This window comes from Oncorhynchus mykiss, chromosome 2 (genome assembly GCF_057628025.1).
Source record: "Oncorhynchus mykiss isolate SJ-2025 chromosome 2, ASM5762802v1, whole genome shotgun sequence".
In the NCBI taxonomy this organism is placed as follows: Eukaryota; Metazoa; Chordata; class Actinopteri; order Salmoniformes; family Salmonidae; genus Oncorhynchus; species Oncorhynchus mykiss.
In genome coordinates this window covers 86,772,700-86,790,645 of record NC_143023.1, presented here as the reverse complement: position 1 = coordinate 86,790,645, position 17,946 = coordinate 86,772,700, and the positions used below count along the sequence as shown (strand labels likewise).

Genomic DNA, 17,946 nt, shown 5'->3' with positions numbered 1-17,946 from the left:
CAAATGGCCAGGCATACACCTCTCCAAAGTGTGCACAGTTCCTAAGTAATTTCAATGCACTTTTATGACTCAAAGAAGAGACAACTATAAGGTGCTTTTTTTTGTAGCTTTCCTGGCTGTGCCATTGAGGAACTAGAGCAAGCACACTTATTGTTATGGTTGGAAAAACAACCCTGCATCCACCCCATCACACAATTACTGTTTATGAAATCCAAAAACGGTCCATTATAAATCCAATCGGGGTCAGGAGGGCATCATTTGAAAGATTGTTTTATTGCAAACATGACTAGCTAAGTTATAAAATACAATATTACAGTGTTAGGCTTTCACAATGCAATTCAGCAAAACGGATCATAATTTTGGTGCGCATAGAAAGGTATCATGAGTGCATTTCACTGTACTGGTGCATATGACATTAAAACTTGAAACATTCAGGTGCGTGTGCCACGGCAAATTTTCCTTACAATAGACAAGACTCATTCTGTTCAGAACAACGCATGGTGACGCCTTGTCATCTTGTAACTGTACATCAAATATACTGATCATAAACACAGTATATGACATGAGTTTTATGCTATGGAAATATTATATTTATTCTAATCCTCAATGTCTCATCCCACTGGGCAGACGTCAATTCAACGTTGGTTCAATGTAATGTTATTGTTCCTAGGGATTTTTCAAAATACATAAAGTCCTCTTATTTTACACCATTTCCCACACTCAAACAAAAAACGTGCAAAAGTTGCCCCATTAGCTCAAGTTCAGAACAGCTGTCAGTCAAAACCCATACAGTGCTGTGAAGCGCAGAGCCAGAGTTCAGACTTCATGTATAGCATGCTACTTGTCAGCCAGTGTGTTCTAATTAAGGTGTTTATCAGTTCCTAAATCTGCCATTTTCAACCTGTATACACGTATGAGTGTAAAGGGCTGTGCTGTCCCATAGAAGCACATTTGTTATCAGAAATTCCGGTGGTGTATGTGGATGCTGTGCTTCCTCCACTGCTTCAACAATTAGTGTAAATTGCCTGTGACATACAAGCAGGAACATGAACAGAGTGATGCGTTTTGAGTGCCATCACGTGCATCTTTCATGACTTTTAACTCAATTTCTAGAAGCTAATGAGGACTGACATGTTAAATCGATGAAAACATCTCTCCTGCACTCCTCTTCAGGAACCAAGTCATAATTTAAGAATATATATCTCTGTAGGACACGCAAGCAGTGTAGTGAAACAGGAGTTAGTTCTACAAATTACTTTTAATTAGCAACATATGAAAACCAACATGAAAGCATTAATTTCCCACTTGAAATATACAGGACATTAGGTAAATGAAATTAGTGTCCTTATATTGGTAATAACAGTGATAACATAAGGACATTTGTTTCATCATACAGAGGATATTATTACTGGACGTTTCACTCATGCTCCATTATTACCCAGATGCTGCTGTCAACAAGTCCTGTATTTCTCAGGATATGGGGAAAATAATGATTGCATTCTTTGCAAAAGCCTCAATTCTTTTGCATTGTGAAAAATAATTATTGTATCAAATAGACTATTAAGGTGTCTTCACAAAAACAAAACTGAGATGGACCACCTTGATTGACTTTCATAAGGAATTACTCAGAATGGAAAATCAGCCACAGAATATATTTTTTTCTCATCAGCATTTTTACTGAAGGTTTTTATAAATATCCAGCATATACACTTATAAAAAAAAAGTGTGTATATTCGCGACAGTTCCTCGAACCCGACCACTTGATCTTATAATAAAATCTGTCTACAAACAAACCTGAGACACAAAAGAAACCAGAATAAGAAAGGTTTTTCAAACACATGCTACACAGTAGCAGAAATTACATAATGTATATTAGAGCCAATGCCAGCCTAAATTCAGCATAACAAAAGACAATCTGACACTTAAATCCCACATACACTATGAATCCAGGAATTGTTTAATATTGATCAAATTATGTCTGAGTCTAAGAGATTGCATACTTATAATTCAATTCTTGCCTTCCTCAATAAATATATATATTTTTAAGAAGCAAAGCTTCTATGTCTGTCAGTCACAGGTCCAGTGTTCACCATGGGCAACTCTTTCCCCTGCAGGACTCAGGATCCCCTCATTGGCGAGTGTAGGTTGACAGTAGGTTGGTGATTGTCCATTTCTGACCAGAACACTTCTGTATGGCCAGCTGGTAGCCAAACTCCATTTCACTGCTCTCGACAAGCTCCAGGCAATGCTTGGACTTCCTGTTTTCTATGGAACCTCCCTATAGGACACAGAGCATATTACAACGTTGAATCATGCAGTCATTTCACTGTGCTGAAATGCATTGTGTCCATCGGGGAGCTCCGACTTCCACCGTAATGGCAGGCCATTTAAAATCCATAGGATAGTTAGTTGTACATCTGTAATCACATATCAGTAAAATGAATGCAGATGATGGATCTTTTAATAATGTCAATCTAATCTATAGACAGGTTGGTTGTTTAGCAACAAAACTGACTAGTGCGCAACTACGGGGCAAAACAGACAGGGTTGCCTTGGACTTAACATGTAAACTATAATTAGTCTCCAATGTTTATTGAAAACAAATACATTTGCACATTGAGCACTTGTCTCTCAAATACATTGTTACATTGATTCGCCGCACCTTAGCACTCACGCACACACCCATACAGACCCACACAGACATACATGTCACAAATGCTGATATGATTGCTAAATACTGCACAATTTAAAAAGGGTAGGAAGAATGAGTTTTTAACTCTCCAAAGTAACAACATGCTTTGGTCAAAGACTTAGTAACTGATTCAGAATCTAGTTAAAATAAATGTATGACTTTGTAGTTATTAAAACTGGCTAACGTTAGCCACACCCAGGGGTGAAAGTAGATTTAATTTCTTCCCGGTACGGGATCTGTGTGTGCTGTGGCAGACCAGGGGTTTTGGTCAAGAAGTTTACACAGATCAGACAATTGTATTAGCTCGGTTTCAAGGGTGTTTATTAAATCACAAACAAAGAGAAAAGAATGGGTCTCCTCCAGGAGACTTCTTCCGGGATACCGTCTTCTGGAGTCTTGCTGTATCCTGTGGGTAACAAAACCGAGCTCCCTCTGTTATTTCTGGTACTGAGCACAACTATACCGGACTAATCTCTCTACCCCCCAGTCCCCAACCCCGTGTGCTGCCCTTCTGGCAGCTTTATGGGACCACAATCAGCCTGAATTAGTCCTAGCCAGAGAGCCTGTCAAGACCTGGCATGTCCAGCAGAGGGAGACATCGCGGCGTGATGTAGACTGTCGGTCACCAGGCCTCGACAGGTCTCCATTGTCTCCACGGAGCCCCACCCACGTTCTTGCTAACTAACTTGCTGTTTGCCACAAACCCCCTCGCTCCTTAGCGCTGTTGTCAGTGTGACGTATGTCTCCCTTCTTGATAGGGCATCCACGTTCCCATGCTTCGCCCCTGACCTGTGCACAACAGAAAAAGATAAGCAAGAAACCCCTGGTGACCCAATCGTTTGTGTCCTTTCCCCTGGCCATCCAGACCAGGAGAGCATGGTCTGTGACCAGGGTGAAGTGGGTACCCAACAGATCATACTTGAGTGACTAGCGTCCACTTCACCGCTAGGCACTCTTTCTCGACAATAGAGTACTTTTTTTCTCTAGGTATCAGCTTTCTGCTTATGTACATGATGGGGTGCTCCTCCCCATCGTGTCCTGGGACAGGACGGCCCCTAGTCCCATGCGTCCACCTGGACCAACATCGGTACCTGGAAATCTGGCGTTACAAGAATCAGATGAGAGCACAGTGCTTCCTTCAGGCGTCTGAACGCTTTTTCGGTCTCGCCCGTCCATTTCCCTGTTTTCGGGAGGCGGGCCCTGGTTAGATCAGTAAGGGGGAGGCTATAGCCCCAAAGTTGGGAATAAACCGGCTGTAGTATCCTGCCAGTCCCAGGAAGGACTTGACCTGTGTCTTGGTGTGTGGAACGGGCCAGTCATGTACTGCGTGGACCTTCCTCTCCTGGGGCTTTACGTTCCCCTGTCTGATCAAATACTCTAGGTACTCCACCTCCTTGAACCCTAGCTTGCATTTCTTGGGGATCGCTGTCAACCCAGCTTGCCTGAGGGCGCGTCATGTGCTCTTCCCAATGTTGGCTGTGGATGATGATACCATCCAAAAATGGGCCGCTGCATTCTGTTGGTGGGGTCGTTGGACTTGGTCCATCAGGCACTAAAACGTGGGTGGGGCTCCGTGGAGACAATGGGAGGACCCGATTCTGATATAAGCCATACGTCATCGAAAACACAGTCTTCTCCTGGGAGGAGGCTGCCAACGGTACCTGCCAATATCCTGGTCAGGTCGAGGGTGCTGATGTACTGGGCCTTTCCCAATCGGTCGATGAGCTCGTCCACCCTCGAATTGGGGTAGGCGTCAAAAAAGCTGATGTCATTCACACCCCAGAAATCCTTACAGAAGCGCTACGGCCCGGTTTGGGCACCAACACGTTTGGGCTGCACCATGTGCTGTGGGACACTTCGATGACACCCATCCTCAGCATAGCCTCCACTTCCTGCTTCATGGCCTTCCCTCGGGCCTCAGGGATCCAATATGGCCTCTTTTGTACAGTTTCCCTGGGTCGGGTGCAGACGTGGTGTTCAATGAGGGTTGTGCAGCCCGGTTTTTCTGAGAACACCGCCATGTTCTGATCGACAAGCTTGCTTCTGGGCCGGGGCGAGGTCATCACTGCTCAGGACCACCACTGGTACCGTTGGCGTCTGGTAAATCTGTTGGGGTTTCCTTCTTCCCCCCGGGTGTCGTACGCGGTAATTGACCGGTCCCAGCTTCTCTATCACCTCGTACTGCTATGTACCATGTTCCATGTACCACTGTACATGTACCATGTTGCCAGGAAATTACTTTCTGCCGTGGGGATTAAGACCAACACCTTGTCTCTCACCTGGAAATCTCGGGATTCCCTGATTGTAGACCTGGGCGTGTCGGGCCTTCTCCATGTGTTCCCTTACCACTGGCCATATGGCTGTCCGCAACCTCATCGTCTCCACGTGTTCTTCCATGTTGCGTAAGGGGGTCGGCTGGGCTTCCCACACCTCCTTGACAAGGTCTAGTAGGCACGTGGCCTCCTCCCATAGAGGAGTTTGAAAGGGGAAAACCCGGTGGATGACTGAGATTGAGCGTGTTATTGAACTGCGGGTGAAAGACGGAGGTCCGGATCTGCTTGATCTGCAGGAGAGCACACTCATTAGGCGGGACATGAACTCAGCACCTTGGTCTGTGAGGATCTCGTTTGGGATGCCCACCCGGCTAAAGAGGTGGAACAGCTCCCAGGTGATTCCCTTGGAGACCGCCGCCCATAGGGGAATGGCCTCGGGATACCGGGTGGCATAATCTACTATTACCAGCATGTACCGGTGTCCTCGTTCCATTTTTACCAGGAGTCCCACTATGTCCATGGCGATGCATTCAAAGGGCACCCCGATGACTGGTAGGGGGATCAGTGGGCTTCGGTTCCAACGGCCCCTCGGACTCCGACTCCAGATTTACGGGTTTGCCAACCGCAAACGCAGGCGACAGGTTGTCCTCGCTCTCGTCTTCCGCCATCTCTGACCATTTTTCCTCAGGTCGTGACTCCAGCGGACAATCTTGTCCCACGAGGAGGGGTACTGGCAACTCCGGTACAGCACCCACCATCATCTGGAAGCTCCCTTGTGGCATCACGATATTGGCCTGTACGGTTGGATACCGCTTTGTGTCACCGTGGACACAGGAAACAGACATTTTCCCTAACATGTTTGGTCCCCTGGGCCAGCAGGCTCGTGGCTATGTGGCTGATGTAAGAAGGGCTTTAAAAATAAATTTGAAATTTTATATTATTCGCTAGGGCTCTATTATTCTTTACGTCGTTTGTCCTCTGATGTCTAAGCTTGATCTGCCCAGCTGGTTATACACTCGTGTCCTACCGCCACCAGCTCATACATAAAACATCCTCCATTTAGGCTGCAAAGGCGTTGGTTAACTATATTTAATGCTGTGCGTAATGTCCGGAAGTACCATTAGCCACCATGGTGGTGGAAAATAAAATGTTAAGACATGACGAATATTTTAAATTTTTTTAGGGGGGGCGACACACCAATACATCTAGTTAAGGAGAAAAAAATATATACAAAAGGAAATACTTTGTAGAAGCACCTTAGGAGTGATTACAGTCTTTCTGGGTAAGTCTCAATGAGCTTTCCACACTTGGATTGTGTAACATTTGCCCAATATTCTTTAAAAATTCTTCAAGCTGTGTCAAATTGGTTGACAACCATTTTCAGATCTTGTCATAGATTTTCAAGTAGATTTAAATCAAAACTAACTCTGCCACTCAGGAACATTCACCATCTTCTTGGTAAGCAACTCCAGTGTAGATTTGGCATTGAGTTTTAGGTTATTGTCTTGCTGAAAGGTGAATTAATCTCCAAGTGTCTGGTGGAAAGCAGACTGAACCAGGTTTTCCTCCGAGTTTGCCTCTGCTTAGCTCCATTCCTTTTCTTTTTTTATACTGAAAAACTCCCCAGTCCTTAACGATTACACGCATACCAATAACATGATGCAGCCACCACTATGCTTGAAAATATAGAGAATGGTACTCAGTAATGTGTTGCACTGGATTTGCCCCAAACATAACACTTTGTATTCAGGACAAAAAGTTAATTTCTTTGCCAATTTTTTTGCAGTATTACTTTAGTGCCTTGTTGCAAACAGGATGCATGTTTTTGAATATTTGTATTCTGTACAGCAGTGATCACCAACCAGCCAATCAATACATAAATACTTCCTGCAGGACCTGTTATACATCTGGGGGAGGGGTTCTGAAACTAGAAGTCAGCGAGTTCCATTTTCTCATGTCTGATAATGGTTGTGAGGGACCTTCCTTCATTGAGAAAGATAAACAAACAGGAAAACTATGCTGACATCAGCTAGTCATGCGATCTTGTACTGGAACATAAAGGAATTCAACATGAATTAGCATGTTTGTATTAATAGGTTATAAGAAAAAAGTTCTGCAAGTTTTTCTTCTAATGATGATAACGTCTGTTTACGGAAGGACAGAGCAATTAAATGTCTTGTCAAACAAGTTTCTCTTCACTTATTTGTCCTGACAAATCATTGTCCCTTCAAAATAGAGGTTCACCCTTTTAACTTAATCTATTATCTATTTATTCATATAGTAATAGCTATGAATTCATCTACTAACGCCTGGATAAGATTATATTTTTCAATTTCTACTTTAGATTTAAAGCTAGTCAAAACAATGATCGTGTTTACTGACTTATTAGTGAACTGCTGTTACTGTAAATTGTTATCTAATTTATATCCTAGCTACCTATTTAACGATTGGTAGTCTGAGCATTGTAGACTATCATTTCTGAAGAGGTGTCATTTCAGAATGAGGGGAGATGCAGCACTGCTGGTGTTGCTAGTCGTCCAAAAATGTTTGTGAACTAACACTCGCACTTGACTCTTTTTCCCCTTACTAGCTGATAGCTACTTTGAGTAAAAATGTACTTCCTATGACTGATATGTGGTTGTCCCACCTAGCCATCTTAAGATGAAGGCACTAACTTTATGTCGCTCTGGATAAGAGCGCCTGCTAAATGACTAAAATGTCAAACATAATGTCAGTGGAGGGCATGGGCTCAGGAAAGGTCAGTGCCGAAAAAGTATTTGCCCTGTCAGCTTTTTTTGCATATTTGTCACACTAAATGTTATCAGATCTTCAACCAAAACCTAATATGTGACCCATTTCAGGAAACTAGGTGTATGTCGCGGATCACTTCTTCACAGGAGAGCCACTTGAACTAAAAACGTTGTTTTTAATCAAAATGCGTTTTTGGGGGGCAGAAATGCCTTCTCCAACATGTGAACTTTCATGTGCCTATTAAACTTTTATACCATCTGTAAATACCAATACAATTGTTAAATTACGAGCATGGTTGGTTTAACCACAGAAAAGACCGCAACCTTCCCGCTAGCCATGATAGGCTGAGATAATGAGTGGGTTGGACATACCAAGAGATGAGTTGGGATTGATCTGCAATATAGCAGGCTTCTGTCTATGTATCATGTATTAAAACTGCATAAGTATTGCTCTCCACTTTCAAGAGGACTGAGTTTTGAAATCAGTGGAATTCGAGTATGATAGCTAAGGAAATTGTCTCCGGAATACATCTTCAAACAAAGGGCGACCATGGCATCCGACAGGAGACGCGTCCAACCATGAATGATGTATACGGGTAAGATAGTCTAGCTAGCTATATTTTTTTAGATATTACACGTTTCTAATTTTGACAGCAAGAGCCATTTGCTTGGCTAGCTATAGCCTAATGTTAGCTAGCTAACATTGAACCTGACTGGTTAGCCAAGTTACCTGCATATTCATGTAGGGTAGTAACGTCATGAGTTGTGATTAGGTTCATTGTTTACCTAGCTAGCTAACGTTAGCTGGCTGGCTTGCTAGCTATGGAAAATATTGTTAAATATTCGCACTGATTTAGGGGCTAGGCCTACGGTAAATTGCATTTTGTCTACCATGTGGCTGTTGAACAAGTTGAGGAGACTAAATTACTTGATGTTACCTTATATCGTAAACTGTCATGTTCAAAACATATAGATTCAATGGTTGTATAGATGGGGAGATGTCTGTCCATAATTAAGAGATGCTCTGCTTTTTGACACCACATTCCTGCAAGCTCTAGTTTTGTATTATCTTGATTATTGTCAACCATGCGGTCAAGCGCTGCAAAGAAAGGCCTAGTTAAGCTGCAGTTGGTCCAGAACCAGGCGGCACGTCTTGCTCTTCATTGTTATCAGAGGGCTAATATAACTACTATGCATCCCAGTCTCTCTTGGCTAAGAGTGGAGTAGAGACTGACTGCTTCTTTTTTTTTAAAAACATTGTGTTGAAAATTCCAAATTGTTTTCAGTCACACAGCTCTGACACACACACTTACCCCACCAGACATGCCACCAAGGGCCTTTTCAGAGTCCCCAAATCCATAAAAATGTAAAGATAACGTACAGTATTATATAGAGCAGGGCAAAGGCCGTATGCGGCCCACGACCTGATTCAATACGTTCCGCAGAATCATGTTCAGATCAAAGAATTTGCTATAGTAAAGTTTTGAAAAACGTATTTGCTATTTAAATTATAAACCCAAGGAATACTCGCCTTCGTGTAATGATTTAACTCCCACCGCTTGTGGGACATTTATTTTGAAGGCACGTACATAATTGCCCGAGGACAGACAGTGACTGATACTGTGACGTGTGTCAGCCTTACAAATGGTAGCTAGCTAGAAATTGCGCAAAAAATGAGTTTTTCAAAGGTTTCAAAGAAAAGGAAAGTAGACAATGAATGTAGGGTGTTCCAGCAAGAGTGGACATTGAAATGTTTATTTATTGAGGTATCAGGGAAAGCTGTGCGCTTAGTGTGAGAAAGAGTTTCTTTCTCAATTGCAAAAGCAGCAACTGATGAGGTTCTATGCATCTCTCGTTGAACAAATCTTTCCAAAGATTAGGAGTCATGCTCAGAAGATGTTTGTACTGTTTCGGTCTACCTATGTATGTGAACAGACATTTTCAGTGATGAAATATAAGTCAAGGCACAGATCATCTCTTACAGACTCTCACCTCCCAGCAATCCTGCGCATAGCGACGTCAGAAACTATTTCTGACTTCACTGCTCTAGTCAATGCCCATCAGAGACTTCACTCCTCACACTGAGTAATTTCAATGTAATGTTGAACTCTCATGTTTTTGTGCATACCCGTTAACAAGAGTTCTGTCCGTGGTGCTGAATGCAGTGTAATTTTTCCTCTGTGTAATTAATTGCATGTTCAATAATGAAAATATCTACCAAAAGGAGAACATAGATGTGGTTAATTTCTGTGCATGTTAAAAAAGTAAAATAAGTAGCATATCTGGACATGATTTACAGTAGATATATAGTGCCTTGCGAAAGTATTCGCCCCCTTGAACTTTGCGACCTTTTGCCACATTTCAGGCTTCAAACATAAAGATATAAAACTGTATTTTTTTGTGAAGAATCAACAAGTGGGACACAATCATGAAGTGGAACGACATTTATTGGATATTTCAAACTTTTTTAACAAATCAAAAACTGAAAAATTGGGCGTGCAAAATTATTCAGCCCCTTTACTTTCAGTGCAGCAAACTCTCTCCAGAAGTTCAGTGAGGATCTCTGAATGATCCAATGTTGACCTAAATGACTAATGATGATAAATACAATCCACCTGTGTGTAATCAAGTCTCCGTATAAATGCACCTGCACTGTGATAGTCTCAGAGGTCCGTTAAAAGCGCAGAGAGCATCATGAAGAACAAGGAACACACCAGGCAGGTCCGAGATACTGTTGTGAAGAAGTTTAAAGCCGCATTTGGATACAAAAATATTTCCCAAGCTTTAAACATCCCAAGGAGCACTGTGCAAGCGATAATATTGAAATGGAAGGAGTATCAGACCACTGCAAATCTACCAAGACCTGGCCGTCCCTCTAAACTTTCAGCTCATACAAGGAGAAGACTGATCAGAGATGCAGCCAAGAGGCCCATGATCACTCTGGATGAACTGCAGAGATCTACAGCTGAGGTGGGAGACTCTGTCCATAGGACAACAATCTGTCGTACATTGCACAAATCTGGCCTTTATGGAAGAGTGGCAAGAAGAAAGCCATTTCTTAAAGATATCCATAAAAAGTGTCGTTTAAAGTTTGCCACAAGCCACCTGGGAGACACACCAAACATGTGGAAGAAGGTGCTCTGGTCAGATGAAACCAAAATTAAACTTTTGGCAACAATGCAAAACGTTATGTTTGGCGTAAAAGCAACACAGCTGAACACACCATCCCCACTGTCAAACATGGTGGTGGCAGCATCATGGTTTGGGCCTGCTTTTCTTCAGCAGGGACAGGGAAGATGGTTAAAATTGATGGGAAGATGGATGGAGCCAAATACAGGACCATTCTGGAAGAAAACCTGATGGAGTCTGCAAAAGACCTGAGACTGGGACGGAGATTTGTCTTCCAACAAGACAATGATCCAAAACATAAAGCAAAATCTACAATGGAATGGTTCAAAAATAAACATATCCAGGTGTTAGAATGGCCAAGTCAAAGTCCAGACCTGAATCCAATCGAGAATCTGTGGAAAGAACTGAAAACTGCTGTTCACAAATGCTCTCCATCCAACCTCACTGAGCTCGAGCTGTTGTGCAAGAAGGAATGGGAAAAAATTTCAGTCTCTAGATGTGCAAAACTGATAGAGACATACCCCAAGCGACTTACAGCTGTAATCGCAGCAAAAGGTGGCGCTACAAAGTATTAACTTAAGGGAGCTGAATAATTTTGCACGCCCAATTTTTCAGTTTTTGATTTGTTAAAAAAGTTTGAAATATCCAATAAATGTCGTTCCACTTCATGATTGTGTCCCACTTGTTGATTCTTCACAAAAAAATACAGTTTTATATCTTTATGTTTGAAGCATGAAATGTGGCAAAAGGTCGCAAAGTTCAAGGGGGCCGAATACTTTCGCAAGGCACTGTATCTGTCAACACAGTCATACATATGTATAATCCTGTAATATGATTCTGGCCCGCGATGGCAAAAATATATTCTAATGTGACCCCATGGAAAATAATTGTCCAGGCCTGATAGATGTCATAATTGCATGGAACTCCCATCTCATATTGTTCAAATCTATTTTAATTGATTTAATTAGGCAAGTCAGTTAAGAACAAATTTGTATTTACAATAACGGCCTAGGAACAGTGGGTTAACTGCCTCGTTCAGGGGCAAAACGACAGATTTTTACCTGGTCAGCTCAGGGATTCGATCTAGCAACCTTTCCGGTTTATGGCCCAACGCTCTAACCACTAGGTTTGCCGAACAGCAAACCTTGATTAAGGGGAGGGTAGGCTATGCTTAGTTTTTTATAAAATTAAACAAAAATGGGGGGGAAACCAATATTTCGTTTTTAAATACGAGATTCTCTGGCACAAAAGGGACATCTCTTGATTCATGAGCACTGTGTCTCATGGCTGGATCCAACAGCAAAACATCCATGCCATTATCAACTGCGTTACTGTTAAGACCTTTTCTACTTTTGCGATTGTTTTTAAGAACACACCTCAAATTTTGCCACCGCAAGGGGATGCTAAGCTACAGGACTGTTTCACTAGCACAGACTTAAATATGTTGCGGGGTTCATCCGATAATGTTGAGGAGTTTATTGCATCAGTTACCAGCTTCATTAAAGCTGCAACATATCACTTTTTTGGACACTAGATAAAAATCACAGAGAAAAGTGAGTTATAGATCTGTCATTCTCATTGAAAGCAAGTCTGAGAAGCGCTAGATCTGTTCTATGTACGCTATTTCTATGCATTCTGTGCTTAAGATTTGTTTTACTTTCGGTTTGGTACATAAGCTTTAAACAGCTAAAAATACAATATTGTTGGTTGTGGAAAATATATTTCACAGTAGTTTACATGGTACAAACATTCTCTAGGGTTAGGGGAGGGTTTGTCTGGGGTAGGCCGTCATTGTAAATAAGAATTTGTTCTAAACGGACTTGCCTAATTAAATAAAGGATCAATAAAAAAAACACTATACTTGCTTGTTTTGTCACAAACTGAAATTAGGCAAACTATTCTAATTTTAGCCACCAAGAAATGGCGGAGCAATTTCTGCATAGTGAATCTTTAAGAAGTGCATTGATGACGTCGTCCCCACAGTGACTGTACATACAAACCCTAACCAGAAGCCATGGATTACAGGCAGCACCCACACTGAGCTAAAGGCTGCCCGCTTTCCTGGAGCTAATCCGGATGCTTATAATAACTCCCGATACAACCTACAACAAACCATCAAACAGGCAAAGAGTGAATACAGGACTAAGAAGTCACAATGTCTTTCGTGATTGTAGGTTGTTAGAATAGCTACTTCAGAGTACCATTCTGAAATGTTCTCATAGATAGATGCTTCGGCGGTTGTCGGTATTCTCGTTCTAGGTTTACGTAATTTCTAGTTGCAGACCAGTAATTTGTGTCGTCTAGAATTTGCTCCTTCAGAAGTGAATCGATAGTCTCGGAGTTGAACCATTTCTAGCCATGTAGCCAAAACTACAGCTGTCTGGTCTCCGTGGCCTAAAGAATTGTAGTCATTCCAATGTGGGGACTCCTTCCCGGCATTCTCTGACAATGTAGATTTTGTAGGAAGTGGGTTTTAACACTATGGAAAAGGGCGGTTCTATGACCCCTGATGTAATGTCTGGGCTCATGGGGGTGTGGCCACTGACTAGTTAAAATGTTATAACTAAACAAGTATCTCGTTTAGAAGGCCAACATGACATTACGTCTTCTCACAAATAGTTTCATATTCAACAATATATTTTACACAACATTCAGGTAGAAAACTAATAACAAATGTACACTTCCAAAACTACCATTATTCAACTTCGACAGGATTGTTCTTTAAATACCCACAGACCATTCCCACATTCTCAAAAATAGAAATATTGTTTAATCCTCCAATTTGGGGAATAAGAGAAGCTCTTTGTTCCATAGGTTTATTTCCCCTCTCTTTCTACATGACCTGGGGGAGAGAGTCTCTGCCAGGAAATTATGACCTGTCGTAAAGTCCTAAAACTTGTGGTGGGAGAGAGAGGGGGGGCATGATATACACCCCAAAGGGCCACATCGTGACAACTGTGGGACCTTTCATAGACAGGTGTGCCTTTCCAAATCATGTCCAAGCAATTGAATTTACCACAGGTGGACTCCAATCAAGTTGGGACTGAATATCTCCCTCTGCAACTGGTTCCTGGAATTCCTGTCGGGCTGCCCCCAGGTGGTGAATGTAGGCAACACATCCACCATGCTGACCAAAACGGGGGCCCCTCGGGGTTGTGTGCTTAGTCTCCTCCTATACTCCCTGTTCACCCACAACTGTGGCCGTGCACGACTCCAACACCATCATCAAGTTTGCTGACGACACAACGGTAGTAGGACTGATCAACAATGGTGAGGAAGCCTATAGGGAGTTCAGAGACCTGGCAGTGTGGTGCCAGGAAAACAATCTCTCCCTCAACATCAGCTGATCGTGGACTACAGGAAATGGAGCGGCGAGCAGACCCTCATCCACATCGACGGGGCTGTAGTGGAGCAGGTCAAGAGCTTCAAGTTCCTCAGTGTCCACATCACTAAGGAATTAACATGGTCCACACATCCACACATATGTGAAGAGGGCACGACAGCACCTCTTCCCCCTCAAAAGAGGCTGAAAAGATTTGGCATGGGCCTTCAGATCCTCAAAAAGGTTCTACAGCTGCACCATTGAGAGCATCTTGACTGGCTGCATCACCGCTTGGTATGGCAACCGCAAGGCGCTACAGAGGGTGGTAAGGCTCAGTACATCATTGGGCCGAGCTCCGTGCCATCCAGGACCTCTATACCAGGCTGTGTCAGAAGAAGGCCCCCCCCCCAAAAAAAACAAATTTAAGACCCCAGCCACCCAAGCCTTAGACAGTTCTCTCTGTCACCACCTTGCAGGCTGTACCAGTGCACCAGGTCTGGAACCAACAGGATCCTGAACAGCTTCTATCCCCAAGCCATAAGACTGCTAAACAAGACTGCTAAATAGCTAATTAAATGGCTACCGGGACTACCTGCATTGACCCTTTTGTTGCACTAACTCGACTCGCTACTGGTGCTCCCTGTATATAGCCATGTTATTTTACTCGTTATTGCTATTCACTGTATTTGTTTCTTCGGTTACTATTTATTCTATTTACACCATTCCAAGATGGCATAGCAGTTCAGACGTCTTTTGTCCTTGTCTTGTCCCGTATATATATATATATATATATATATATATATATATATATATATATATATATATATACATACACACATACAACTTTTTTCACATACCTTTTTATATATTTTTTAATTTTCCATAAACTCATCTTCAAAACACTCTCCTGCAACCCGCCTCACCAATTTATATAAAAAAGTATTATTTACCTCAAATCTGTAATACTCCAAGAAGCTAGCCAGAAACTAGCCAGAAGCTAACCAGAAACTAGCCAGGAGCTAGCCAGAAGCTAGCCAGAAGCTAATCCAGAAGCTAATCCAGAAGCTAATCCAGAAACTAATCCAGAAGCTAATCCAGAAGCTAATCCAGAAGCTAATCAGCTTCTTTACTGGCTAATCGTTAGTATTCAGCTAACCACGGTTTGTGGTCATCAACTATCCTTTAGCTCGAAAATCTATCGCCAGTTTTGTATGGCGCAGCGCGGCTCGGTACGGAACATACCGGACCAATTTTTCTCTCCATGTCCCTGGATTTCAACCGCTAACTCTGGACATTCATACCTGGATCTCACAGCTAGCTAGCTGCTATCCATGTGACTATCGGCTTTCGTCGATTCCGGAGCAAACATCAATTATTCCGGAGCTAGCCAGCTGAAGAGTTCCATCAATCACTCCTGGGCTACAATCACCTATCCGGACCCGTTTTACTGCCTACGCAGAGCCCCACCGGGCCTTCACAACTGGACTGCCGACGTTATCTACTCAAAGGAGTTATCCAGCTGGCTCCTCCGTCGCAACGTTACCTGAACGCCCATCTGCGGCCCGCTAACCGTTAGCGGTCTTATCGGCTGCTATCTGAATAGACAAATCGGACAATTTATTTATTTATTTTTAATATTATTATTTTTCTTCTTGGGCCTCTATAACTATATCTATTGTTTTTTTTTGTTGTTGTGTGATTTGGATTAATCCCCTCTACCACACGGAACCCCACTAATCTACTGATGGAACGCAAGAGGTGGCTAATAACAGACCTCCATCCTATGCTAGCTTGCTACCGATGGCCTGGCTAGCTGTCTAAATCGCCGTGACCCCCAACCAACCTCTCTACTCACTCGACTAAGCATGCCTCTCCTTAATGTCAAGATGCCTTGTCCATTGCTGTTCTGGTTAGTGTTTATTGGCTTATTTCACTGTAGAGCCTCTAGTCCTGCTCACTATACCTTATCCAACCTATTAGTTCCACCACCCACACATGCAATGACATCTCCTGGTTTCAATTATGTTCTAGAGACAATATCTCTCTTCATCACTCAATACCTAGGTTTACCTCCACTGTATTCACATCCTACCATACCTTTGTCTGTACATTATACCTTGATGCTATTTTATCGCCCCCAGAAACCTCCTTTTACTCTCTGTTCCAGACGTTCTAGACGACCAATTCTTATTGCTTTTAGCCATACCCTTATTCTACTCCTCCTCTGTTCCTCCGGCGATGTAGAGGTGAATCCAGGCCCTGCAGTGCCTAGCTCCACTCCTATTCCCCAGGCGCTCTCTTTTGTCGACTTCTGTAACCGGAATAGCCTTCGTTTCATGCATGTTAACATTAGAAGCCTCCTCCCTAAGTTTGTTCTATTCACTGCTTTAGCACACTCTGCCAACCAGGATGTTCTAGCTGTGTCTGAATCCTGGCTTAGGAAGACCACCAAAAATTCTGAAATTTTAATCCCAAACTACAACATTTTCAGACAAGATAGAACTGCCAAAGGGGGCGGTGTTGCAATCTACTGCAAAGATAGCCTGCAGAGTTCTGTCCTACTATCCAGGTCTGTACCGAAAAAAATTGAACTTCTACTTTTAAAAATCCACCTCTCTAAAAACAAGTCTCTCACCGTTGCCACCTGCTATAGACCACCCTCTGCCCCCAGCTGTGCTATGGACACCATATGTGAACTGATTGCCCCCATCTATCTTCAGAGCTCATGCTGCTAGGCGACCTAAACTGGAACATGCTTAACACCCCAGCCATCCTACAATCTAAACTTGATGCCCTCAATCTCACACAAATGATCAATGAACCTACCAGGTACCACCCCAAAGCCTTAAACACGGGCACCCTCATAGATATCATCCTAACCAACTTGCCCTCTAAATACACCTCTGCTGTCTTCAACCAAGATCTCAGTGATCACTGCCTCATTGCCTGCATCCGTAATGGGTCAGCGGTCAAACGACCTCCACTCATCACTGTCAAACGCTCCCTGAAACACTTCAGCGAGCAGGCCTTTCTAATCGACCTGGCCGGGGTATCCTGGAAGGATATTGATCTCATCCCGTCAGTAGAGGATGCCTGGATATTTTTTTTAAATGCCTTCCTAACCATCTTAAATAAACATGCCCCATTCAAGAAATGTAGAACCAGGAACAGATATAGCCCTTGGTTCTCCCCAGACCTGACTGCCCTTAACCAACACAAAAACATCCAATGGCGTTCTGCATTAGCATCGAACAGCCCCCGTGATGTGCAGCTGTTCAGGGAAGCTAGAAACCATTATACACAGGCAGTTAGAAAAGCCAAGGCTAGCTTTTTCAAGCAGAAATGTGCTTCCTGCAACACTAACTCAAAAAAGTTCTGGGACACTGTAAAGTCCATGGAGAATAAGAACACCTCCTCCCAGCTGCCCACTGCACTGAAGATAGGAAACACTGTCACCACTGATAAATCCACCATAATTGAGAATTTCAATAAGCATTTTTCTACGGCTGGCCATGCTTTCCATCTGGCTACTCCTACCCCGGTCAACAGCACTGCACCCCCCACAGCAACTCGCCCAAGCCTTCCCCATTTCTCCTTTTCCCAAATCCGTTCAGCTGATGTTCTGAAAGAGCTGCAAAATCTGGACCCCTACAAATCAGCCGGGCTAGACAATCTGGACCCTTTCTTTCTAAAATGATCTGCCGAAATTGTTGCCACCCCTATTACTAGCCTGTTCAATCTCTCTTTCGTGTCGTCTGAGATTCCCAAAGATTGGAAAGC

The 17,946-nt window shown here is 43.0% G+C and overlaps 1 protein-coding gene across 1 annotated transcript in view; it reads right to left on the bottom strand.

The window, feature by feature from the left end:
• Nucleotides 1-254: 254 nt before the first annotated feature.
• The window catches only part of LOC110498682 (polypeptide N-acetylgalactosaminyltransferase 18), an 88,167-nt gene continuing 70,475 nt past the window's right edge, over nt 255-17,946 (bottom strand). Inside the window, exon 11 of the mRNA XM_021575326.3 lies at nt 255-2,278. Coding sequence (XP_021431001.2) covers nt 2,129-2,278 — 150 coding nt within the window. The 3' untranslated portion in view covers nt 255-2,128. The remainder of the gene's footprint in view (nt 2,279-17,946) is intronic.